Source organism: Talpa europaea (assembly GCF_964194135.1).
Source record: "Talpa europaea genome assembly, chromosome: 1".
NCBI lineage: Eukaryota > Metazoa > Chordata > Mammalia > Eulipotyphla > Talpidae > Talpa > Talpa europaea.
In genome coordinates, this window is record NC_140073.1 from 29468165 (window position 1) to 29494593 (window position 26429).

The 26429-nt window shown below is 35.5% G+C and overlaps 1 protein-coding gene across 1 annotated transcript in view; it reads right to left on the bottom strand.

Annotated features, from left to right (window-relative positions):
* Positions 1-461: 461 nt before the first annotated feature.
* ANO5 (anoctamin 5) overlaps positions 462-26429 on the bottom strand; it is a gene marked incomplete at its 3' end in the record, with an annotated part of 38702 nt that continues 12734 nt past the window's right edge. The window contains exons 7-20 of the mRNA XM_084237304.1: positions 23984-24099; positions 22152-22286; positions 21680-21785; positions 21522-21582; positions 18800-18951; positions 16705-16779; positions 15539-15761; positions 13358-13527; positions 12629-12726; positions 7456-7586; positions 4274-4479; positions 2492-2670; positions 1200-1305; positions 462-695 (exon numbers count right to left, since the gene is read on the bottom strand). Of these exons, the coding sequence (XP_084093430.1) occupies positions 462-695; positions 1200-1305; positions 2492-2670; positions 4274-4479; positions 7456-7586; positions 12629-12726; positions 13358-13527; positions 15539-15761; positions 16705-16779; positions 18800-18951; positions 21522-21582; positions 21680-21785; positions 22152-22286; positions 23984-24099 (1992 nt within the window). The remainder of the gene's footprint in view (positions 696-1199; positions 1306-2491; positions 2671-4273; positions 4480-7455; positions 7587-12628; positions 12727-13357; positions 13528-15538; positions 15762-16704; positions 16780-18799; positions 18952-21521; positions 21583-21679; positions 21786-22151; positions 22287-23983; positions 24100-26429) is intronic.

The window sequence follows — 26429 nt, forward strand, 5'->3', positions numbered from 1 at the left end:
TTTCTCATGTCATCTGATTTTAGTTTTTCAATTTGCATGGTCTAAAATGGCAGGAAATATATGACTTAATAGGCCTCTTATTTCTTTTTGCCCCAATGTTTTCCTTAGTGGGAAGGAAATATACACCACCCCAATAGAAGGCCATGAGAATGTGCAGACTCACTGGAAGATGATAGGATGGCTCAAGTGATGTTTCATTCTAAACTGCAACACTCCATGATTTTCCAATATTCTGTTTCCACATAAATTCTTAACAATCATTTATAGAACCCCGGGAAGCAATGCCTGGGGAGGTTCTAGCCAAGACAACAGAAAAGTCATACTCTTTTCAACTCTACAAAATCGGCCTCTATAAAAGTGTAAAAAACTTTGAGTTAAAAAAGAAATTGACACAAGGCTACTGGCCTCTGGCCCTAAACTCAAGGAAGACTGTGATGCCAGATAGGCAGCCAGCTCCTTGCTCATGATGATGAATACATTACTGATTGACTCAGTTGGACACTGTTTTCCTGAATCATGACTGCCTTGTCAAATTCAGCAGAGCTAACGTTCAAGTTCTCTTTTAATTTGTTAAGCTCAAAGTCATGGAGAATCTTGATGGTCGTTAACTTTTCTCTCTTGATTCTGTCCCGAACATCTTTTGGAACATCAGGGATCATCCAGGCCAACAAAAATTTGACTAAAAACACAATGTGCTGGAGGAAACAAAAGAATATCAGAAGCATTGTTAGAATTGCCAAGTGTCCAGTAGGAAGTTCTTACAAATCATTTCATTTCTTCCATAAACTGTTTGACACAGGAGGTGCAAGAAAAACAAGATATGGTCCCCATCCTGGAAATTAAATTAAACCAGAAATTTTGGATTCAGGGGTGTCAGCCATAGCGAAGGATGGAGGGCAGCCCCATATTCAGAACAGGGCAACAAAGTGAATCGTGAGATTCTCCTAGTCTCTTTTGCATTGCTAAGCTCTGAGGCTATAGACTGCCATTTAAGGACTCAAAAGACAGAGGTTGGAGAATTGTTCTCTGGGGAAGATAACTAGTCCGTAAAATTAAAACTACTGATATCAAAAATTAGTAGGTCTTAAATAAAAAGGTATCCTCTCTCTATTATCACCCTACAGAGAAACACAAGTGACATTTCTCCTGTATGCATACAAAGCTTATAACCTGAGCAGTTACCTTTAGGAAAGACTTACTTCCATAACTATGATGAAGGTCATCTTGGCAGCAAGGACGTGCCAGAACTGCATATTATGAAAATATTTCTGATCGTGATCAGGAGGATATCTGTAATCTCTATACCTGGAAAACAAAAGTAAATGCAAAAAGTTAGTTAATGCTTCAAATAGAGCCCTAGCATAAATTATATTTCTTCATCCTTTCAGTTAATCACAAAATTCAAATCACAAGAAGGTAGTTGCAATTGTGAAACATTTACTTTTCTTGTACAGATAAATGGTTAGCTATATTTTACTTGTGTATAATATGGCTTTAGCAGGAGACACAACTGAAATTTCTCTCCTTGCCTTCAAAGATGAATTACTCCAGTTAGCAAAATTTGCTATGTCTATTCCTCTCTTCCTACTCCTTAACACATTTAGTTCTATCCACTCACTACACTAAATCAATTGTCTCCTGTCATAAAATTGAAGATGAATTTAAATCCTCACCTAATTTGATATTTCAAGAATAGAAATTGATATTGTTGACCATTTTTATTTTCTTGAAACTATTTTCTCTTGGCTTAACAGACACTGCACTGTTTTGTTTTCCTTACTATTCTTCTGGATTTTCTAAGTGCTCAACTGTTGTGAGCTCATTGTTTTCTAAAAGGGTTGCTAGATAGTTACATTCCTCAAAGATTTACTCCAGTTAGGAAGTCATGGCATTAAGAAATCTGACACACTTGTGAAATAAATTTGTGTGCACATATACCACATATATGTACATATATCATGTATACATATCATGTATATATGTGTATATTTATATACACACATAAAATTTAATTTTGAGAGTAAAAATAGCCTCATAGTACATGAGATACAAAAACCTTCACCCTTTCTTGCATAGGAAAAATCTTAAATAGGATGGCTGGTGAATTAATCACATTGATGTTTCTCTCTCACTTTCTCTTTTCAAGGACACACAGTCAAATCCAAGTAGGATAAATGCATATGTAATCTGCTCACGCTGTATGACTGCAATATCACAACTTGGGACCAATGGTCCCAAAAAATGCTGGTGGAAAAATCTTTCTAATAAATTTAAAAAATAAGAACCAATACAAAATCGACATTATTTTTTCTCTTATTTTTGGAAATTCTACCTTTCCAATTCAAAAATCATACAAGGTGTAAATTCTAAAAATGGTGCACTTTATCCAGGATTTTTACTCCCAAATAAATTCTTTACATTGTAAGACAATAAATAGAGAACTTAAGAAATATATTTAAATGGAGAAATTAAAAACGATAAAAAAGGAAACCTGCAAGTAGTGAAATCTCGTTTCCCTGTAGGTGCACTGCGTTCAGGAAAATCAGCTATCAGGAATACTGACAGGCTGTTATTGACATATCCTTTCATAGGTTCGCTGGTATTTGTTGAATAGGCATAGTAGTAAACTAAGCGGTGAATGATGTCCGATGTAAATGCAACAATAAAAGCCTGAAGGACAAAGAAGTCGAGATAGTGAACTAACAATCTCATTTTTTAAATGTTGATTATCTCTTAGTTTTATGTGCCACATGGATGCAAAATGACTAAAGTGCTAATACAAATCATGTTAATATAAAAGTCTTTGGGCTAAGCTATGAAACAGTTAACCTTACAGTACACGATTAGCAATACAACATGGTTATGTAGTGTGACTAAAGTGAAAATTGTAACTAAATTAATGTATTCCATCATGCTCTTTTCACCATGTCTTACTAATGCTTTCATTTTTTATTGTTTCATGCATAGATCTACTATCCTTCACCAAATTTACTTACCTGGTCTAACTCCATAAACTAAGTGTGTGTGTGTGTGTGTGTTTAAGGTTAGCAGGGAGGACATGAGAGATGATAGATCATATGCTGATAGATTTCCCACAGTTTGATGCAATTAATTTTAACATTTGATTCCAAAGGAGTGGTCTTTCCCCATACTTTCCCAATATCTGGAATAGTATAAATAGCACATTTCCTTTACAATAGATGAGCCATTTAAAAACTATCTGACTCCACCATCTACGATTTCAGTGGCAAACTTTAAAAAACTTTGACTATTACTTCTTTAGCTACTGGTCCATTCATATTTTCTCTCACAGGGTAAATTTTGGCAGATATAATTTTCTAAAAAAGTGGCAATTTCAAATACATTTAAAACTTTACTGGAATAAATACATATATAAGCATTTTCTCATATTTTTTTCCCTGTCTCTTGTAACTCTTTTTTTTTCTTGTTTGAGATTTTCTAGGGTTTGCTTACTTTACTTGTATTTTTAAGAAACACACTTGACTTATTTAGCAATTATGTTGATTATTATTTGTTTTCTATTTTGATTATTTCTTTATTAATTTTTACTACTTTCTCTTGGTTAATTATATATTTTTCTTAGTTTCTTAAGTTACATTCTCATCTCAGGTTTTTCAATCTTAATTTTTAATAATAAAAACATTGATCACTAGGGATTTGTGGTTTGAGGTGACTCCTATAGATTTTCATTTTAATTAAGCTTTCTATATAATTTCAGTTTGTTTCATCTTATTCAATAAAGCTTATTTAAAGGGTTAATGTTAAGAGTTATATTTTCTGGTATGAATTGACTTCAATTTTCAAACCATTATTATAGGCAAATATGATTATGGAATTTGTGCCCTGGGAAATTTATGTCATCATCATTTTTAATAAGTGCTCAAGACATAACAGGTAAATTTTGTGCATTCTGTTTGTAGTATATAACTTTACATATAAGCAAGTTTTGATTGTATTATTCAAGTCCTTCAGGCCATGGCTTATTTTTCTGTCTACTTTGACACGTTATGAAACTGTGTCATGGTATTTTAATGAACATGATTACAATTATCCTTGTATTTCTAAGAGTTTGAATGTCATAGATTTCTCTATATTGCTTAATGCATAAAAGTTGGGGATATCCTATCTTTAGGAAATGTCACCATGATGAAATTAATGTAATAAAGACTGAGTTAAACAACATTCGCATTTTCCCATTCCCAAGAAAATAAAATAAAATTTCAAGTCACCCTACCAAAATAAGTGCACTTACATTAGTCGCAACAGAAAGGATAGCCATTCCATTAAGAATGTCTTGCCAAACACCTATGCTATGGGCTTTAGCCGCTACAGGTCTCCTGTACTGAGTAGTAAGTTTCCAGGCATCCACTCGGATCTCTATAATATTATTCAAGAGAGCAAGAAGAGGAGCCAGAGGAAAGGAGGCCACAAATAATGTAACAAATCCAAATTGGATCACTGTGGGGGAAAAAAGAAAAATTCATCAACTCATTATTTTAGCCGTGAACGGGGGAAACATTGCCCACCCTCTGCGACTTCCTTCATTTTGGAGGAACTAGCACCAACCACAACATTCTAGACCTCTTTGCATCTACCCACTTCCTCCTCGAATTTGGAAGCATAGTGACTTATTTGCTTATTTATTTGCTTATTATAATAGGAAGGTGACATTTGGGCATGAGAACTCAGTTCCGTGTGTGTGTGTGTGTGTGTGTGTGTGTGTGTATTTTTTTTTGTTTTTAGAGAGATGCTTACTTGAAGAAAACATTGATTCTTCTTTGCTTTACATTAGGAGCTGTGTTTAGGTCTATGCTGGTGTGGCCTTTATTTACACTGGCTTTGGTATATTAGTGGGAAAATCAAGTTTTCCTGTCTTGTATAAGTACATTTTGAGATCAGGAAAAATGTCTGATTCATTTGTAGGCTTCCAAAAGCCACCATATAAAAGTACAGTCAACTAAAAGTCTTAAGAGAAAAAGCATTATTGCAGATTTGAAGAACCTACCAAATGAAATAGCAGTGAAAGATGAGAGACTTGAACTTGAACTTTCTATGTTCAAATCCCAGATATCTACCTAAAAACTCTGTGTTCATGGTAAATTAATTAACTTATTCAAGCATCAGTACCCTCAAAAATAAAATGCAGCAGATAATGCATTAGAGCAAAGAAAGTTTGTTCAATAAATGGTGCTGGGAAAACTGGGTCGCTACATGCAAAAGAATGAAGCTTGACCACTACCTCACACCATACACAAAAATCAACTCAAAATGGATTAAAGTACTAGACATAAGACCTGAAACCATAAAATACATAGAAGGAAATATAGGCGAAACACTACGGGATTTGCACATCAAAGACATCTTTACAGACACATCACCCAAAGCAGTGATAGTGAAGGCAAAGATAAACAGCTGGGACTACATCAAATTAAAGAGCTTCTGCACAGCAAAAGAGACAATAACAAAAACAAAGAGAAACCCCACCAACTGGGAGAACATTTTTGCACCCAACACTAATGATAAAGGACTGATCACAAAAATCTGCAAAGAGCTGATGAAACTCAGCAACAACAAAGAAAATAATCCAGTCAAAAAATGGGCAGAAGAGCTAAAAAGAAACTCTCTGAAGAAGAAATGCAAATGGCCAACAGGCATATGAAAAAATGTTCAACATCACTTGTAATCAGGGAAATGCAAATCAAAACTACCATGAGATACCATCTTACACCAGTGAGAATGGCACATATTAAAAAAACTAGCAACAACAAATGTTGGCGAGGGTGTGGAGAAAAAGGAACTCTTCTGCACTGTTGGTGGGAGTGCAAACTGGTTCAACCACTATGGAGAGCTGTGTGGAGATTTCTGGACCTACTAAACATAGAGCTTCCATATGATCCAGCAATTCCACTCCTAGGTATTTACCCAAAAGACACAGAAACATCAATTCCAAAGAACACCTGCACCCCTATGTTTATAGCAGCACTGTTTACAATAGCTAAGCTTTGGAAACAGCCCAAATGCCCAAAAATAGATGACTGGATCAAGAAGATGTGGTACATATATACCATGGAATATTACTCAGCATTCAAAAAAGATAAACACATGCAATTTGCAGCAACATGGATGGCGCTGGAAGGGATCATGCTCAGCGAAATAAGCCAAAAAGAAAAAGAAAAATACTGGATGGTCTCACTCATAGCAGGAATCTAGAAAACTTAAATAAGGGACCAGGAAAATGAATATAAGAAAGTGAAAATCAAAATCAACAAAAAACTATGAACCAGAGACACTTTTTGGGGGGTGGGGGGCGGGAGGAGAGGGATTGGGGTCAGAATGGGGCGTTTGCAATTGTATGGGGGAATATAAAAATAAAATTTATTATTTAAAAAAAATCAATAAATATTTGAGAGTCTAAAAAAATAAATAAAATGCAGCAGATAATGACTACTCTGTACAATGTTTAAGATTAGGAATAATTTGTGCAGAACATCCAGAATCATACTGAGTTGTCTCTCAATAAATGGTAGCTAATCTTGTTAGGAAACCTTGATTTCATCTCAACTTCAATGATAATCTATGATGCATTAATGCAAAAATTACTTTGAAATTTTTGCAATTAATTACAAATTATAATCTTATAACCTCAATGAAAAAAGGACCTAATTTTACAACCAGCTATATGAGGCAAACTTCTTTCTATATATCTATGAATATATCAGTGGAGACTGATTACCAATACCAGGTCATCTCATTTATTCCACCATAATTTTATGGGCCTTGAGAATAAGTTAAGAAAATTGTTCTTTTTTCTTCCATAAGAGAAGCAGAGGTCACTTAAGAGGGAACACTCTGAGCGGACTATACAAGTAATACCCATCATTCTCTCTCCTAAAATTTTGCCTCAATCTTTAGTATATCCTCAATGTTCAGTCTTTAGTATATCCAGTCTTTAGTCCTTAGTATGTCCTTTTGTGTTCCTTACATTCACTTTGGGTTTCCCTTACACAGCTGTTGTTAGTTTTCTTCTTTTCGGTCTGGAAATAAAGGATACACACTAAATGTATGCAAGACTCTGGAAATGGTTTTCAACTGACTCTACTCTCTTAGTTGCTATTAAGACAAACAAAATGAGAAAACTGTCTATGGTAGTTTATGACAGATTTAAGAATTGATAGCTATTTTATTTGGTTCAACAATATTAACATTCAGTTGATTGAAAAATCCTCTAAGACTAGTGCTTTGGAGCTAAACTTCATTTTGCATTCTACCTGGTGGGAATTATAAATACTGAACCAGTATTGAATAACAGTCTCTATATTTTCATCCACTGGCCAATGAACCTACGATATACAAGGAAGAAAGCAATGTTAAGAATTGAAAAAACATTTATTTTACTCAATTTGATTATGGTTCAAAGCAGTGGTTGAAAGTTACCTGTTTCCAAGTACTCATAGAAAAGTGCAAGAGATCCAAAACATTCAAGGTCATTATCCTGCTCCCATCGACTATACAGCTTTTCAGAATTGGTTCGAGCTTTTCGGCGTCTCCACCAGTTCAGCATCATGCTGTTGAAAATGATAAAAGTAAACATATGAAATAGAGTTAAAAAGAAAGTGGTCAGACAATTACAATTAGCGAAATTGAAATGGTAATAAAAAACCTCCCCAAAAACAAAAGCCCAGGACCTGATGGATTTACAAATGAATTCTACCAAACATTCAGAGACGAATTAGTGCCTATCCTTCACAAAATCTTCCAAAAAATTGAGAAGGAAGGGACAATACCAAACACGTTTTATGAAGCCAACATTACACTAATACCAAAACCGAACAAGGACAACACAAAAAAGGAAAACTACAGGCCAATCTCCCTAATGAACACTGATGCAAAAATCCTCAATAAAATTTTAGCTATCAGAATCCAACAATGTATCCATAAGATAATTCACCACGACCAAGTTGGATTCATTCCAGGGGCACAAGGATGGTTTAACATCCGAAAATCAATCAACGTTATCCAACACATCAACAAAAAGAAATATAAAAACCATATGATAATATCAATAGATGCTGAGAAAGCTTTCGACAAAGTGCAACACCCATTCATGATAAAAGCCCTTGAAATTCTTGGGATACAAGGAACATACCTCAACATCATAAAGGCCATCTATGACAAGCCAACAGCCAGTATCATTCTCAATGGTGAAAAGCTGAAAGCAATTCCATTAAGATCTGGAACAAGACAAGGATGTCCACTCTCACCATTGCTTTTCAATATAATACTGGAAGTCTTAGCCAGGGCAATAAGACAAGAGAAAGACATCCAAGGAATCCAAATAGGAAAAGAAGAAGTCAAACTATCACTATTTGCAGACGATATGATATTATACATAGAGAACCCCAAAAACTCCACAGAAAAGCTAATTGAACTCATCAATCAGTTCAGTAAAGTGGCAGGATACAAAATCAACACGCAAAAGTCAGTAGCCTTCCTATACACAAACAATAAATCTGAAGAAGAAGAAATCAAAAAGACCATCCCTTTTGCTATTGAAACAAAAAAAATCAAATATTTGGGAATAAATCTAACAAAAGAGGTAAAGGACCTATACAAAGAAAACTATAAAACACTGTTAAAAGAAATAGAAGAAGACACAAAGAAATGGAGAGACATCCCCTGCTCATGGATTGGAAGAATAAACATTATTAAAATGGCCATCCTTCCAAAAGCAATATACAGATTCAATGCTATTCCAATCAAAATTTCAATGTCATTCTTCAAAGAAATAGAACAATTATTGATGAAATTCATATGGAATCACAAAAAACCCCGAATAGCCAAAGCTCTCCTGAAAAAAAAAGAAGGGAATGGAGGCATCACACTCCCAGACTTCAAACTATACTACAAAGCCATAATCATCAAAACTGCATGGTATTGGAACAAGAACAGACATACAGACCAATGGAATCGAATAGAAAATCCAGAAATAAACCCACAGATTTATGGTCAACTAATCTTTGACAAAGGAGCAAAGAATATGCATTGGAGCAAAGAAAGTTTGTTCAATAAATGGTGCTGGGAAAACTGGGTCGCTACATGCAAAAGAATGAAGCTTGCCCACCACCTCACACCATACACAAAAATCAACTCAAAATGGATTAAAGAACTAGACATAAGACCTGAAACCATAAAATATATAGAAGGAAATATAGGCAAAACACTATGTGATTTGCACATCAAAGACATCTTTACAGACACATCACCCAAAGCAGTGATAGTGAAGGCAAAGATAAACAGCTGGGACTACATCAAATTAAAGAGCTTTTGCACAGCAAAAGAGACAATAACAAAAACAAAGAGAAACCCCACCAACTGGGAGAACATTTTTGCACCCAACACTAATGATAAAGGACTGATCACAAAAATCTGCAAAGAGCTGATGAGACTCAGCAACAACAAAGAAAATAATCCAGTCAAAAAATGGGCAGAAGAGCTAAAAAGAAACTTCTCTGAAGAGGAAATGCAAATGGCCAACAGGCATATGAAAAAATGTTCAACATCACTTGTCATCAGGGAAATGCAAATCAAAACTACCATGAGATACCATCTTACACCAGTGAGAATGGCACATATTAAAAAAACTAGCAACAACAAATGTTGGCGAGGGTGTGGAGAAAAAGGAACTCTTCTGCACTGTTGGTGGGAATGCAAACTGGTCCAACCACTGTCGAAAGCTGTGTGGAGATTTCTGGACCTACTAAACATAGAGCTTCCATATGATCCAGCAATTCCACTCCTAGGTATTTACCCAAAGGACACAGAAACATCAATTCCAAAGAACACCTGCACCCCTATGTTTATAGCAGCACTGTTTACAATAGCTAAGCTTTGGAAACAACCCAAATGCCCAAAAATAGATGACTGGATCAAGAAGATGTGGTACATATATACCATGGAATATTACTCAGCATTCAAAAAAGATAAACACATGCAATTTGCAGCAACATGGATGGCGCTGGAAGGGATCATGCTCAGCGAAATAAGCCAAAAAGAAAAAGAAAAATACCGGATGGTCTCACTCATAGCAGGAATCTAGAAAACTTAAATAAGGGACCAGGAAAATGAATAACTATAAGAAAGTGAAAATCAAAATCAACAAAAAACTATGAACCAGAGACACTTTTAGGGGGGCGGGGGCGGGAGGGGAGGGATTGGGGTCAGAATGGGGGGGCTGCAATTGTATGGGGAATATAACAATAAAATTTATAAAAATAAAAAAAAAAAAGAAAGTGGTCAGAGAAATAGAATGTTGAATCTAGAAATCGGCAATGAGAGAAGTAAAGTAACTTAAGCTCACAGAGAGAGGTGAGCTATGACTACCACTAATATCGAAGTCAAAATCTAGGTTTTTTTTTTTCAGATTGAAAAAATGGATCAAGAAGATGCGGCATATATACATAAGGGGATACTACACAGTGGTCAAAACAAACAAACAAAAAAAATAAACACATGCCATTTGCAGCACCATGGGTGGAGTTGGAAGGTATTGGGCTAAGTGAAATTAGTCAGAAGGAAAAAGAAAAATATTGAATGGTTTCACTTACAGGCAGAACAAAGGAAAACCGAACAAAGGGTCATAAAATAGACAAAACTTGCAAACCGACCATAGACTTGAGGCATACAGCAAGAGAGAAGAAGAGGAGGGATTAAGATAGAGGAGGGAAGAGCATAAAGGGACTATGGTGGCAGTTCACAGATGCTATATATGGTGGTGGGAGAACTACAGAGACTATACCTGAAGGGAGAACAATGATATAAGAAAATACATCAATTAATTAAAAAAATATAGGTTTTTTTCCCCCCATAACACAGAGATTTGAAATACTCTGCTGTCTTTTGCATTTACTGCTATTAGTGAGAAATCCGTGAGTGCATAGATGATACTCCTTTTTCTGAAAGACTTTAATATTGTTAGTTTATCTCTAATGTTCTACAGTTTCAGCACAATGTAGTTGGGGGTGGGTTTGATTTTATTTATCTTGCTTCATATGCAAAATTCACTTTAACTTTTGGGACTCAGATTTTTCTTAATTTTTGGAAAAATTTCAACAAGTATCTATTTAAATACTGGGTTGTCAGAAAAGTCATGATGTGTATTTTTTGTTTTCAAAATGTGTCATGGCTTTTCCAACAACCCAGTAATTTTTCCTTTACCACTACTCAGTTGTTTTTTTCTAGAAGTACTAGTAGTTCATTAATAAGGAAGCCTCTCAATACAGACTCGTGTCACTTTAACTTTTTTAAATCTCACTGCCTCTCAGTTGTATTGTACAAAATATGAATTTCTCAGTACTATTTTCCAGTTCACTAATTCAGTTTTTAACTGTATTCAGTCTTTAATTGATCCCAGGTATTGTATTTTTTAAAGTGTTATTTTTATTTATGTAAAATCATTTTTCATATTAATTTGTGCTTGTTTTTGTATCTGCTTTTAATTTAAATTATTCCCTGAATTGTTTAATGATAAATATCCTCTTATGTTTTCAGCCTTTGCCAGAATAATTTAGGCAAATTAGCTTTGTACACAAAGATTTTGTTAGCAATCTTTGTAGCATTAAATTTCATCATGAATATTAAATTTTCATTTTGTATAATGGATTTTACTTGTTCTTTTTCTTTTTGCCGCTCTCTTGCATACTTTCTTTTATTTCCCTGTCTTTTGTTTTCTTTTTTGCTCCTGTCTGCCTGTCTCTTTCTTCTCTCCTTATATTTATTCTATCTCTTGTTTTAGGGGATTGTTTCCACTCTGCCAGACTGTGGGTTCCCAATATAGAGGTCAGTCTTAAAATAACAATTTGTAGTTATTTCTTTGTGTAAATATTCACAATGTTGTATAACAAATACTGTCTGAAAAGAGAAATCTATGATTTTCCTTTGTTAGCACATGAAACAGAACTCCAGGAGCACTACAGGTTGGACGTATTTTCAAACTTCTTTCATGAATAAGTTCTCCCAGTCCCTGGTTCAAGTACAGCTGAACTAGTCTTTCTCCTGTCTTAAGTGGAGCACTTTTAGTGCACTTAATACTGCAGGTGCTAAACCCGGATACTGTCATTTCCTAATTAGGATTCCTAGAAGATCAAGGTTTGTAATTCTTTCCTTTTTGAGCTATGAGAATGTTCATTTTATATTTGAGATTAACTGCCAGCTTGGTTTTCTCTTTAATGTTTTCATTATTGCTATGTGTTTGGAGCAGAGAGCAATCCCTTCATGCACCGGCACTGCATTCTTGGCCAATTTTTGTGCCTAGATATGCTCACAAGATGAGTATTTGTAGTGTTCAAAAATAGTATGCAACATTTAGAATAATCTACAGAGATGATATTTATTTTTCTTAGTAGAATCTCCTCAACCTCTCCCTCAACCTTAGTTAAGCAATAGAAATGAATATTTAAAAGACTGTATTATCACAATGCATTCTGGACTGTTGAATAAAAGTGAAGTTTTTTTGTTGATATAAACATCTGTTAGCCAAGGGACCATCCCAATTTCTTCCTAGGGAAATCACAGTAATTTAAATCAAGCAAAACTTGTAAGTCATACATACGGATAAATAGCTTCTTTTATGTTTCCAAAGATCTGCTTGCCAGTCATTATGATAGTCAGCTGAGTTGTCAGCTCTATTAGACAGCCTCCAGTATCACACTAGTCAGAAGCAAGAAGAGAAAAAGGAAGTGAATGATGAAAGAAATCCCAAAACAGAGAATTAGAACCTGAAGACTTTTGGTGGGAATGGATAATGAAGGGACATAAGAGGATATTTAGCTCAATAGTTCCAAGCGCAAGTGTGACCAGTATCAGATTGGCTACATTAGATTAGCTGTAGATTAAATTAAAAACAGAGTTCTGGGTCTCATTCTTAGAAAATTGTGAATCTTTGTGTTTGGGTTGGTACTGAAAGTCACTATTTTCTCCATGTGATTTGGGTGCATAGTCAGGTTTGGAAACCAATGATCTGGTCTAACTCGATAACCCATGGTAGAACTCTTACTTTTATATCTCCAGAAAGTAATCACTCATCCTTTGCAGGAAGTCTTTCGAGGTATGGAACTTACTTGTCTCACTCCTTAGCTTACATGTGACTACCAAACAATAAGCACAATATGACTTCTTGTCAAAGGATATGGAAAGTCTATCAGATGATGGGATTATGAGGCCCATATTCTGTGTGGACAGTGTCTCAGACTTGCAACTTGATAAAACCTGAGTTAGTTCTGGGCATCTGTTAGCAATCAGTTATCGAAGCCATAAATCTCCGCTCTCAAACAATTCTTACCTCTTCATTTCTCCATACATTAAACAAATATGTGTATTTTCCAGGATAGCCCACAAACTTCCCTTTAAAGAAAGCTACATAGAAGCAGGATGAATAAAAGTTGACAAACTGAAACAGGAACATTTTCAAGGTGAGACTGCTCTCATATTCCTGGTAAGTTCGAGGAAGCTCTGGTAAGTAAAAACAACAAAAAAAAAAACCCCACAAAATTTAATAATGTACCTTCTTGTTGCACTCCTTAGTACAAGTAGATATCTATTCATATTATTCTGAGAGCCTGTTGAAATTCTCCCCACTGCAGTCATAACAGCCCAATATTAAGTAATTGTGGATATTTTAGGCTCTATATTAGGCTACCTGTTGATCTAATGAAAGGAGAATCCTAGGAAGTGTTCATTATTACATACTGAGGGGTGAAATACTTGCTTGGGTTTGTGAAATCAGAATATGGAATTCAAAACCATGTAAAACTGAAGAACTTAATATTCATTTAATATATTGACAACCGATTGTACTTCTCTCTTGTCTGTTTTCATTCAGGCTTAAACAAAGTAAACTCACATCAAGGGAAAAGAAGACTGCCAAACCAAATTGTGCTTTTCTGTTACAGGTTAAGTGGCTCTAACAATTCTGAAGGCAATTTCTCTAGGTGGTGGCAGCAATAGTACACATTTTCCCTCTCCTTACTTAAAACACCCAATCACGATCTATCATTTAATGAATTCCAAAGATAAGAAAATATTAGGTTTTCTTCACAAAAGAGTAGACTACCACGCAGTCTAAGAGAACGGCTGTGTGATTTGCTGAGGTAATGCTCTCCAGGGAGCATAAATCGATCCAGCCAAATCCATGACATTTTTAGCAATACTGAAATAGCAACATATTATTTTAGAGACATAGATAACTCCCCTATTTCAGTGAAATTTAGTTTGTCCTACAAAATCTCCAGTGTGAATACAAGTGATCTTTCTCATGGAAGAAAGCTATATTTTTTCAGATGCTTTTATTTTAGGTACTCTTCGCTATGATTTTTTTTGTGTGTGTGTGTTGCTAGCAGAAAAATAATAATTGAAATTGAGAGAGAACTCAAAATTTGAGGATAGTATTTAATGAAGTTACTTCCCAGTTGTTATTCCAAGCCCAGTGAATATTGTGCCCTTCTTTGGTTGCCACTGGACACCATGCCAGTGTTCATCTAGAGGAGGGTCATGAGTTCTCAAGACAGCACTAAGAGAAGAAGCTGAGGCCTTGAGTTGAGCTTCTGATCTTACCTTCAACTTGCTTGGGGCAAGACCAGAAGCCACTGTGTTCTGGTATTCTCTCACTGAAACTCTCACTTCATCTGAGACCTAGACCCCACCACGCTACCCCCACTTCAGCTTTTCTCTTAACTTGAGAAATTGTAATATTCTGATAAATTTTAATATTCTCAAGAGAAAATAATCTAGGTGCTAAGGCACAGCAACTGAAGAGAAAATTGCTTCTAATTTTTAGATTTATTCAGGAGGGCTTGGTTGTGCTGTTTTCTCACAATGTTTTTCAAAAATCAAATAGTTTTTAGAAACCATATGCATGATATAAAAAATTATCTGTGTCTTAGAGGATTTTACTCAGGATTCAACTAGTCCCATTAAGAGAGAATAAAGACAAGAGCACTCAGAAATATCTAGGGAGTCCTAATTTATTTTTTTAAGTTTTTCTTCCTACTTTCATTATAAACAGTTTCATTATAAGATTCTGAAGTTCCAGACTATGGGTCAACCTGTACAGCAAAAATGAAATTAAATATGCCTTTGAAAAATTACCTCTTGGGAAATAATCCAAAATGGTTATACAGGGGCCTCCCTGGTGGCACAAGGGGTTAAGCACTGCACTATGAAGCAATCTGCAGCCTCTGTAGCACAAGTTCGATCCCCGGCCGGCCAGGGAGCAACCAACATGGTGCAGCAGACCTCTCCTGTCTCCACTGCTGCTCCCCTCAACAGTGTATTTCAGTCAGTCTGCCTGTTCTGTTCCCCACTCTGTCTCTGGTGAATCCTCTCACCCCCCCCCGCATCTCTGGCCTATACCCCAGCTCTTGTATGCATATATAAATATATCTTAAAAAAAACAAAAACCAAAACCAAAATGGATATACAGCAACTCTTTTTCAGAGTTATACTAATGATTTGGTCAGCTTACCCATTTTTGTAATCCATGCAGATATCTTTTCATAAAAGAAATTCAGGATCAAAATGATAATAAAGTTCAGGCATGATCCAGTGAGTGAAGTGGTTAACTGGGGAGTGAGGAAACGTCTGACCTGCTGCAAGGACTCATCACTTTCCATGAAGCTGGCAAACGTAGCAAAGACTGACAGACGGTATACAATCACGGCTACCATACACGCAATGACAAGGGCCATCTAGACAAGGGAAACAAAAAATCAGTCACTGGTCTCTGTGTCTCTGTGATGCATACATATCTTAATCATAATGTTCTGTTCATCTCAGTTTAGCAATTCTCATGTGGAAAGTGAACCAAGCCATCTCTCACCATAGATAGCAGAGAATGAACACTGGTAAGAAAACGGGTTAGAGATGAGAAATACAGTTGGGTGAATATAAAATACAAAAGCATTCATTGACTATCTTCTATATCTATTCTCTATCAAGGGTTGGAAAATTAGTAAGAAAATCAAATCCTGCTAATGGTATGTTCTTATATAGTCCTTGAATCAAGAATGCTTTCATATTTCTAAAGGTTATATTCTCTTTATTTTAAAGAAAAATAGAGACAGTCACCTGCCAGAGACTATTTTGTAGCCCACAAAGTCTAAATATATGTGGTGGACAGGCTCTAAGATAAAGCATTTCTCTTTCCCCTAATCCTTTTTCAAAAGTTCAATTAAGCCATATCCATGTAGATTATAATTAATTTCATATAAGAACTCAATTAAATATGAAAAATTAGAGAGGGGAAGGGGAGAAGGAACCAAGAGTCATTGCAGATGAAACTGTTGAGACAACTATAGTATGAATGCTTGCCATAAGAGTATACCAGTTTTGGGCCTCCCCTGGTGGCGCAGGTGGTTGAGAGCCATGCTGTGAAGCTGTCCACAGCCTCTGCAGCACTCGTTCGATCCTGGCAGGCCGGCGAAGGTCCCACATGGTGAGGCAGACCTCTCCTGTCATGCCCGTTGCTCCCCTCAGCAGTGTATTTTGTCAGTCTGCCTGTTCTGTTCCCCACTCTGTCTCTGGTGAATCCTCTCACCCTCCCGCGCATCTGGCCTGTACCCCAGTTCTTGTGTAAAATGAATAAATAAATCTTAAAAAAAAAGAATATACCAGTTTTTAAACAATGCTCACCCACAAGGTCACTGTAGCTCCTGATAAAAGGTACCACTGGATACGATTACAGAGAGGCATGTGAGGTTCCATCTCCTATAATTTTGAAGAAATCACAGCAAAATTAAAAATCTATACTCTAAGTTAGGACTCTAGGCAGTAAGTCAAATGTCAAAAACCCATTTAAAGTAGAAGCCTCCCAAAAGGACCCTTGCAGCTCGTGGGAAGCCATAGTCTACCAGTTGTTCCTTCTGTTTAAGTGAAAAACTTACACGGCTCTTAAAAGAGGTATTTTATACATGATTTGAGATATAATCTATACAACTCTTTCCTGAATGTTGCAGTAGAGTGGTATTCAGAGTGTGGTAGACAGGAACCAAACTCAAACCTGAGTGCAGCTGTTTATGTGAACATTATTTCATGATGTTACAATTTTATTTTAATTGAAATGAACTGAACTGAGTTGAATTTCATTGTTCTGTAGCTCTGCATGATTAAACAAGGTGCCTTCATTATATTTATAGAATTGTGTTCTTTTACACAGTTGAAAGTCCCAAATCTTTCTAACTCCATGATTTTTAAACCACTAGTGGAAGATATTAACTATATTAGCTGAAATTCTCAGCTATATCAAAAGACACTGCCATACAGTAAAAAATAGCTATCAGCAGAAATCTAAATCATGTAATGGTACCTAAAACTAAAGATTTTACATATCGTATTAAGGATTTTCAGGGAGGACTAAACACAAACATAACTCTATCAGCAGAATAGTCTCTGTTCAGGAGGTTTTTCAAACACCAGGATATGTACGCATGTATGTATGTAAATGTGTACATATGAGACATGTATGTGTATGTATTCAATTTGTGTGTGCAGATGTGTGTACTCATGCATGCCTGAATGTGTTCTCAATAAAGACTCAAATATGAGAGTTCTGGTATATTTAACCACTGAAGAAGTACTGCAATCCAAAAATTCTCCAAATCAAAACTATTAAAACTAAGTAGATGATTCACAGTGAATCAACACACATAGTTTTTCAACTTTTTTTAAATGTCAACTTCAGTACATCTTGTTTTATGTCAATAATTTTTGGAATGTCAATAGGACTGCTTTGGTGTGTTTTTTTTAATTACATGAAATATGAACCAATACACATCATATCATTATTATGACACTATCACTTTAATATAGCTTCTTAATTTCAAACAGCACCCATCCTGTAAATCTATTTTCCGAGATGTTTCTTTACCTTGATTCCTTTACTAATTTTTAAATAATGTTTCAATGTACTTCAATAGATATTTTGTGAGTACCTAAACTATGAAAAGAATTTTGAATAGTATACCATGGAATAGTGTCTAGAACAGATTAGGGAATTCTACTGAAGAGATTATGTTACAAACATATTCTATTTTCCTGTTATTAGCATCAGGCAACACAGAGATTACAGAGTATATCTTAGAATATATATGAGTTTGATCTTTAAAGGCAAAGTTCCTTTCATTTTCACATGAAAAAAATTCAAATTATCAAGAAGTCAAATTACTGAGTGAACAACATGAACAACATAAAGCTGATATATCAGTGAAAGATTCCAAAATCTAGACTTCTCCCATCCTAGACACCAAAGCAATGATCTTCTCATTATAATCAATTGAAAGGAACTAAACAAATTATACTTACAGAAAATTTGCATATTAATGCAGTATCATTTTAATGCATATTTACTTACATACAAAGTCCACAGCATACACATTATTTCATGTTTGCTCTTATTTTACTCACTGTTAAAACTATTTACTTCATGATAAGATGCCTTGGATTTGCTTCAAAATAATCTACTTACAGGGAGAGTAAGTGTATAAATGAACCAAGATTATCCATAAATTAATATTACTTGAAGCAGGGTGATAGATTCATCCTGGATTCCTTATATTTTTCTATCTACTTTTGTATGTGTTTGAAATATATGTTAGAAATAAGGGAAGAGTCTATATGATTTGTATGTTGTGGAGTATTTTAAAAGCAAATTAGAATATATATCATTATCTGAAAGACAAGCTCAGTGTGTCCACTGAGATATACTGCTGGCTTCAGTTCCCTGATATACCTGAGTCACTGCATTCATTTTCCTGTGTTTACACATAGCCTCAAATTCAGGTCTCAGCTGAAGCTGCTGCTGTTCCTCTTCAAAGTCCACCAGGTCCCACTCATATTCCAACTTGGCTTGCCGCTGTTTCCAAAATTCCAAAAACAATGTGACTATAGGAAAAGAAATGTATGAAAACTCAGAGATGGAGAAATAAAGTAAGAGAATATCTCAGCTTTTCTTTACTTTAAAAATTATTTGGTTGCATGATGGTTCTTCCACCATTATGTTGGATGATAAAATTATAAAACAATTAACTCTAGCATAATGTTAATATATTAATATATTAACTACATTATATAATAACTATAGAATAATGTTGAAATGATGAATATATAAAAATTAAAGATGATTTCTCAGACAGCAGTTCATGTAAGAACATTTTTTTCCAAGTATGTTACTCTCCCTACATTCAGAAAATTTAAAGTAATAGCTAAACTTAACTTTTTACTAATATTTAGTTTTTGTTTGCATATATTTTACTGAAAATATTCAAGTAATTATAACACTTCTCAGACTTAGAGAAATATAAGGAAAACATAAGAACCATTCCAAAGTACAATGTATTTCTTCCTTCTCCCCTTGACAGAAGGAAGGATAGATTGATGGATAGACAGATGACAGATAGATAGATAGATAGATAGATACATACATACATACATACATACATACATACATACATACATAGATGGATAGATGGATGGTTGCATGGATGGACAGAGGATGAATGGATGGATGACAGGAAGATGACTATAAGTAGTGTTGCTGAATAGTCTTGTACACAACTTTTTTTTTTCTTTTTCTTTTTTTAAAGATTTACTTATCTATGCGTACAAGAACTGGGGTGTAGGCCAGAGGTGCAGTGGGTGAGAGGATTCACAACAGACAGAGTGGGGAGCAGAATAGGCAGATCTACTGAAATACACTGCTGAAGAGAGCAGCAGGCGGCAGGAGAGGTCTGCGCTCCATGTTGGACCCTCACCAGGTGGCCGAGATCGAACCGGCGCTGCAGAGGCTGCAGGCAGCTTCGCAACCCAGTGCTCAACCACAGCACCACCGGGGAGGCCCCTTGTACACATCTTTTGATGGACATATACATGTTTTTCTGTTGGATTTATATTTAAAATTATAATACTAACATCAAGCAATATTAACTTATAAATTTCTCAAAGATTCAACTTTCCATGTTTTCTCTAATTCCCTACTTTCTAAATTGTAAAGAATTAAGTGTTCTCTCTATACATTTAAAACATCTTAATGATATCTTTAACTATTAGCATAGTCATTTAATTGATTGGTCTCTCTGCTTCTAATATCATTTTTTTAATGCAAATGTATCCTGACTGCTAAAGTTTATTATTTGTTCATCCACTCATGTAAACATTTGCTCATGTGTTATTTTATTCATTTTTTAAAAAAATATTTTATCGTGGTAAGAACATTTAACATTATTATTACCCTCTTAACAACTTTCAAGTCTACTGTACATTATTGTTTGCTACAATACATATATTGTACAACAGATCTCTACAGTTAATTCATCTTCCTCTTGAAACTTCATATGCACTTACAATTAACTCCCCTTCCCAGCCCCAACAACCTCCATTCCAATTTGACTCTATAAATTTGAGTATTTTTAGATACCTCTAATAAATGGAATCATGAAATATTTCTCTGTACCTGCCTGCCTTATTTCACAGAGCATAATGTCTTCATAGTTTATCCATCTTGTTACATATTGCACAATTTTCTTATTTTTTTTTAAATTTATTTTTATACAGGAACTGGGGTACAGGCCAGAAGTGCAGGAGGGTGAGAGAATTCACTAGAGACAGAGTGGGGAGCAGAACAGGTGGATCTACTGAAATATGTTGCTGAGGGGAGCAGCGGGCAAGGCAGGAGAGGTCTGCTGCGCCATGTGGGTATCTCCCTGGTCAGTTGGGAGTTGAACCCATGCTGCAGAGGCTGTGATCAGCTTTACAGCGCTGCATTCAACCTGCTGAGCCACGGGGGAGGCCCCGATTTTCTTATTTTTAAGGATGAATAGTATATTCATTTTGTGTGTATGTGTACCAGTTTCTTTATCAATTCATCTGTCAATCTGTCAATGGACATTTAGGTTGTTTCTATTATCTTGCTCATTGTGGATAACAAGGGACTACCCATGCTCCATTGTCCAGCCTTTAAGTGTACATATTTTTGTTTGTTAAAGAGTGTTTTTAACTCTATTCTTTCCTAGTCTCCCAAATTTTGAGACATCTTTAAGAAGCCTTTAGGCCTCTCTTGCTGAGTTACTTTTCCAAAAATGTTCTCCTAAATGATGGTAGAAACAAATTTATGCCACTTCTTATTCCCAAATGAGATGAAATACTGGGACATTTCCAGAATTAAGGGGAATTCTGATACATGTGAAGGATTATTAACATATGAGTTAAATATATAAGGAGTTTAAAAATTTATATCTCAGTTGAGCAAATGGTTAATAGAGAGCTTTCTGGACCAAAGACTAGTAATAAAGACCACTGATGTAGATTTCTATCAGTGTATGGATACTAGCAGACACAATGACATAAAATCACTTTTGGTACATTAGGTGTGTCATCTGAATATGTTGTTCAGATGGGCCATTTAACAAATAACATGGAGAAAAGTTTTTTTTTTTTTAATGTGGCTATTTACTCACCCCAAATTCCCATGAATATTGCAAAGAACACTGTTGACTCATTATCAAATAAATGGGAGAACTGTAAAAACAATAATAACATTGCAAAGAGTACTTAGTATCAATTACAAAAGGAGGGAAATTCCAATTCTTTTCAGCATATCAATATACATACATACCTTTGAAGCCAAACATGTAGTATTTAATCTCCAATAATCACACACTAGATCACAGAGTGGGCACATGATAATCTGACCTCCAACTTCAGGGTCACAGATTTCATTGCTGCAAAGGGAATAGAATTTATTTTTAAAGGGAATAAAAATGTTATTTTTAAAGTGATGTGTGTTTGGGTGAAAATGCAAAGCTGTTCTTATTGGCCTAACTGTACAGCTCATCAGAAGGGGTAATGAAGCAGAGATTTCTATAGGAGATCAAGTCATGCTTGAGTAACAGACGCTGCAGAGTTGGTGGTTAAAAACCGATTTTCTATAAAGCACTATGTGAGAGGAAGCTCTGAATTTGGGTCTTTTTTAGAAGTATCAATGCTGAACTGAATTTGGGTCTTTTTTAGAAGTATCAATTATCTGCTGATATGCAGAGACATTCTGAAGCAAATGCCAGGGAAGAAGTTGCAACAGTTGCTCTTACCTGCTTAAGTTTCTATTCATTGAAAATAAACCATAAATAAAGCAAGCTAAGCCAACCACAGCGGCAAAGGAGAGCATTTCTGTGTAAAATCCAAGGAAGACAAAATAGATGCCAATTTTTTCTCCATAATAATTCCTATGAAAGAGGGCAATAATTAGAATTATAGGCAGAATGATATAGCCTAGAGATTCTCAGTATTATATCCAGACAAGTCTGCTTAGTAATCTTATCTCCATTGCATTCTAGCTATGTAATTTTGGTAAAGTTTTACTAAACTCTCTAAACTTTATTTTCCATATCACAAAATGTAAGATGATGCTTTTCTACCGAATTGGTGTAAAAATTAACAAAAGTAAAATGTAAGCAGGAAATCAATGGAGCAGAAGTTGTTTATTTTTAAAATAATAAGGTAGATGGAAAAATGGTGTTAAATTTGAAAGAGAAATAAATGCTCTTTAAATATTTTATTTATCCATTTTTTAATTGAAGTAACATTGGCATGTCCCCATTAGGTAGCACCACCTCTGTGCACCCACCATCAACTCACCCATATTCCACCGCCATAGACCACTGTGATTCCTTTCCTCTTTGTTCTTACCTCTACTTTCCACCTAGATCCCTCCCTTCTTGATGCTTCAGTTCTGTAATCAGCTATTAAGGATTAGTTTTCATTTTGTCTTTATCTGACTCTTAGTTGAGTTACTGTATATTCCACATATTTGTGACAACGAAATATTACTGAGTGATCAAAAAGACACTCATGCCACTTGCAGCAACATGGAGCTTGAAGGGATATTGTTAAGTGAAATTAGCCAGAATGAGAATTAAGTGTTTTGAAATAACTACAGAGCATTCTGCACTGTTTAGCTGCTGGCGTGTACACCAGATCTTGCATGCATAAATAAATAAATCTTTAAAAAAAATACACATTGTCTTTACAGCTCTCTAAGATGAAAACACACACACACACAGAGCACAATCTTTCTGTCATCTTCTAAATTGCTGGACTCAGAAAAACTGAACTAAATTAATACATATTATGTACTAAATGCTAGCCCCTCTGCTATATAGATACACATACCTCATCTGATTATCAAATAACCCTATAAAGAAAGTACTATTGCTATTCTCATTTCACAGGTGAGTCTCATAGAGATTAACTTTTTGTTTGTTTTTATTTCATTTTTTTTATTGAGGTAACATGGGTTTACAACACTGTATATGTTTCAGAAGTATAGGGTCACACTTCTTTAGGAGGTTAAGTAACTTGACCAAGTTGGTATACCATCTAAGAGGAAGGACTTGGATCTGATCCCAGAATTCCTAGACATCAAGGTCCATCGTCTGAACCAGTGAACAATCTCTGCATGGTACTTAAGAACATTTTGTAAACAGCACACTATCATGTCTAGAATAGTTAGAACACTGGTAAGGATTACAATGTAATGGGTGAAATGGTAAAAAGAGTGGAGGGGCAGAGGGGCCTCCCTGGTGGTGCAAGGGGTTAAGCACCCCACTACGAAGCTATCCGCAGCCTCTGCAGCATGAGTTAGATCCCCAGCCAGCCAGGGAGCAACCCACATGGCGCTGCAGACCTCTCCTGACTCATCCACTGCTCCCCTCAGCAGTGTACTTCGGTCAATCTGCCTATTCTGCTCCCCACTCTGTCTCTGGTGAATACTCTCACCCCCTCCCCCTGCATCTCTGGCCTGTACCCCAGCTCTTGTATGTATAAATAAATAAATATTTTAAAAAAGAGTGTAATATGATATCATTGTAAATAAAAATCTCATCATCAAGCTTTAATTGGTGCAATCGTATCTAATACTTACCTAATCAAATTTAAAGGCTGCTCCTTATAAAAATAGGAAAGACTAGCCCAATTCTGGGAAAGTGTATATCTTTCATTGACAGGATTAGGAGGTTCTGAAGGCTTCCAATATTGACCCTGTAGAGATTTAAGAACAAAATACTTCAAAAGAATGAAATAACTGGGCCTCCCCGGTGGCTCAGCAGTTGAGCGCTGGGTTGCGAAGCAGCCTCTGCAGCGCCGGTTCTATCCCTGGCTGATCCCCGACCACAAGCGAGGGTGCCACATGGCACGCAGACCTGTCCTGCCGCCCGCTGCTCCCCTCAGCAGTGTATTTCGTCATTCTGCCTGTTCTCTTCCCCGTTCTAGCTCTGGTGAATTCTCTCACCTTCCCATGCTTCTGATTGTACCCAGTGCTTGTATAAATAAATAAATAAATCTTAAAAGAAAAAAAGAATGAAATAACTGAGTGCTGCTTTTATAAATGGTGTTATAAGTTAGTGAAAAGTTTACTGGAAAAGGCTAATGTTCTTTTTTACTTTTAGATTTGGGTTTTCATTTCATATTTCTTTGATGTGAAGTTGTTTACTAAAATCTACAATAAACTATAATAACTGCAATTTATTTTTAAACACTTGAACCCAGTTAAAAGTTAATGTTGGAAACTGACTCAATTTAAGCTATTCCTTTCACATGAAAAGCCCTTTCTTTGCTACTCAAATTCCATAATAATATTCATGGTACAGAGATTCATCTAACCATCTCACTGGGGAAGATTTTAGAAATAGGCTAACGCTTTTATATTATAGTTGGAAAAATTAAATTCCAACAAACTTAAGTAAATGATCCGATATTCACACTGCTACAGCAGGATTCTCCACCAGGGATCCTGTCTTGTCCTCACCATATCCTTCACTGATGTCCATTTCCCAAAGAACTTAAATATATATTACAAACTTTAGCACTTAAGAGACTCAGTCTCGTGTCATCATAATTTCTTTCTTCATTATCAAGTGCAGACTAACTTATTAACATCCCTGTAGAACCTAGCACAGTGCTTTCTCCTCACAACTATTCAATATATTCTTTTCAACTGTGAATTGTTGAAGATAATGTTAAATATATATGCATTTAGAATTAAAAACAGGGCCTCCCTGATGGCGCAGGGGTTAAAGACAGAGCTGTCAAGCTATCACCAGCCACTGCAGCACAAGTTCAATCCCTGGCCAGCCAGGGAGTTATTCACATGGTGAGGCAGACCTCGCCTGTCTTGCCCACTGCTCCCTTCAGCAGTGTATTTCAGTAGATCTGCCTGTTCTGCTCCCCACTCTTTCTGATGAATCCTCCCCACCCCACACCTCTGGCTTACACCCCAGTTCTTGTATGCATAAATAAATAAATCTTTTAAAAAATAATTAAAAACATGCAGAAATCTGTAAGATAAGGTATAAGACTTTATATCATCTAGATCTCAACATTTTTCTTGTTCTGTAGCTATTCCTATGGAATCTTGAGAAATGAAATAGAAAAAAATGGAAAAAAAAGGCAGCTTATTTGGGTATCTTAAAAAGTAATTCTTTAAAGCACATATGGGAAATTCAGTATCTATATTTGCATTCAGGAAAATAAACAGAAAGACAATAAAAAAATTCACTAATTTTACCTACCTCTAACAACAGCTCAGTAATACTAATTTTTTAGTGAGCATGAAGGAATCTTTTGGAAGTCCAGACAAAAGAACTAAAATTGCTAGTGACCAAGGATAATAGTTTGGCTTTATGGACTAATACTAAAGGGAGAATTAATGTTTTAAAACAAACAAACAAAAATCCTCAGTCTTAAAACAAAAACAAAAACAAAAACAAGCTCTATGAAGAAAGATCTCTCCATTTTATCAAATTAAATTCCCTTGGCATTATTTAGGATCCACGGTCCCCTAGAAGTTCTTTTGCCCCAAGGAAAAAATGAGGGAGGGGGGGTTAGGATGGTGGGAAGGAGATTATTTCTCTAACACAAGCTAAATACACTTGAATTAATACTCATGTTGAAAATTGCCACTTTCTTTGTTCAATTCTTCTGCACTCTTGTGGGAAATATCAAAGATATAATCAGCTAACCAGTGTTGAAATGACCTAGAGTCAATTATCACGCTCTTCAATAAATACTGACAGAGAAAAGGTGGCACAACAGTTCAAGACCAGGGAAAGAGAAAGTTTGGATTTGGACTTTTGGAAACTATTTCAGCATCATTACTGTAAAAAGCAGGTGCAGTGATTTAGGTGCTACTTATTTAAATGGGAACACTTGGTTCTCCTACAGTATAATAAACATGTTTCTTGCAAAGAGAGCACATCATCAAAACGTATTTTATTCTTATAGAAGAACAAAACTGGAACAAAATAAATGAAAATTCCAAAGGATAACTAAAGTATTCTACAAATGTTCAGTAATATGATGTCAGTACTGCC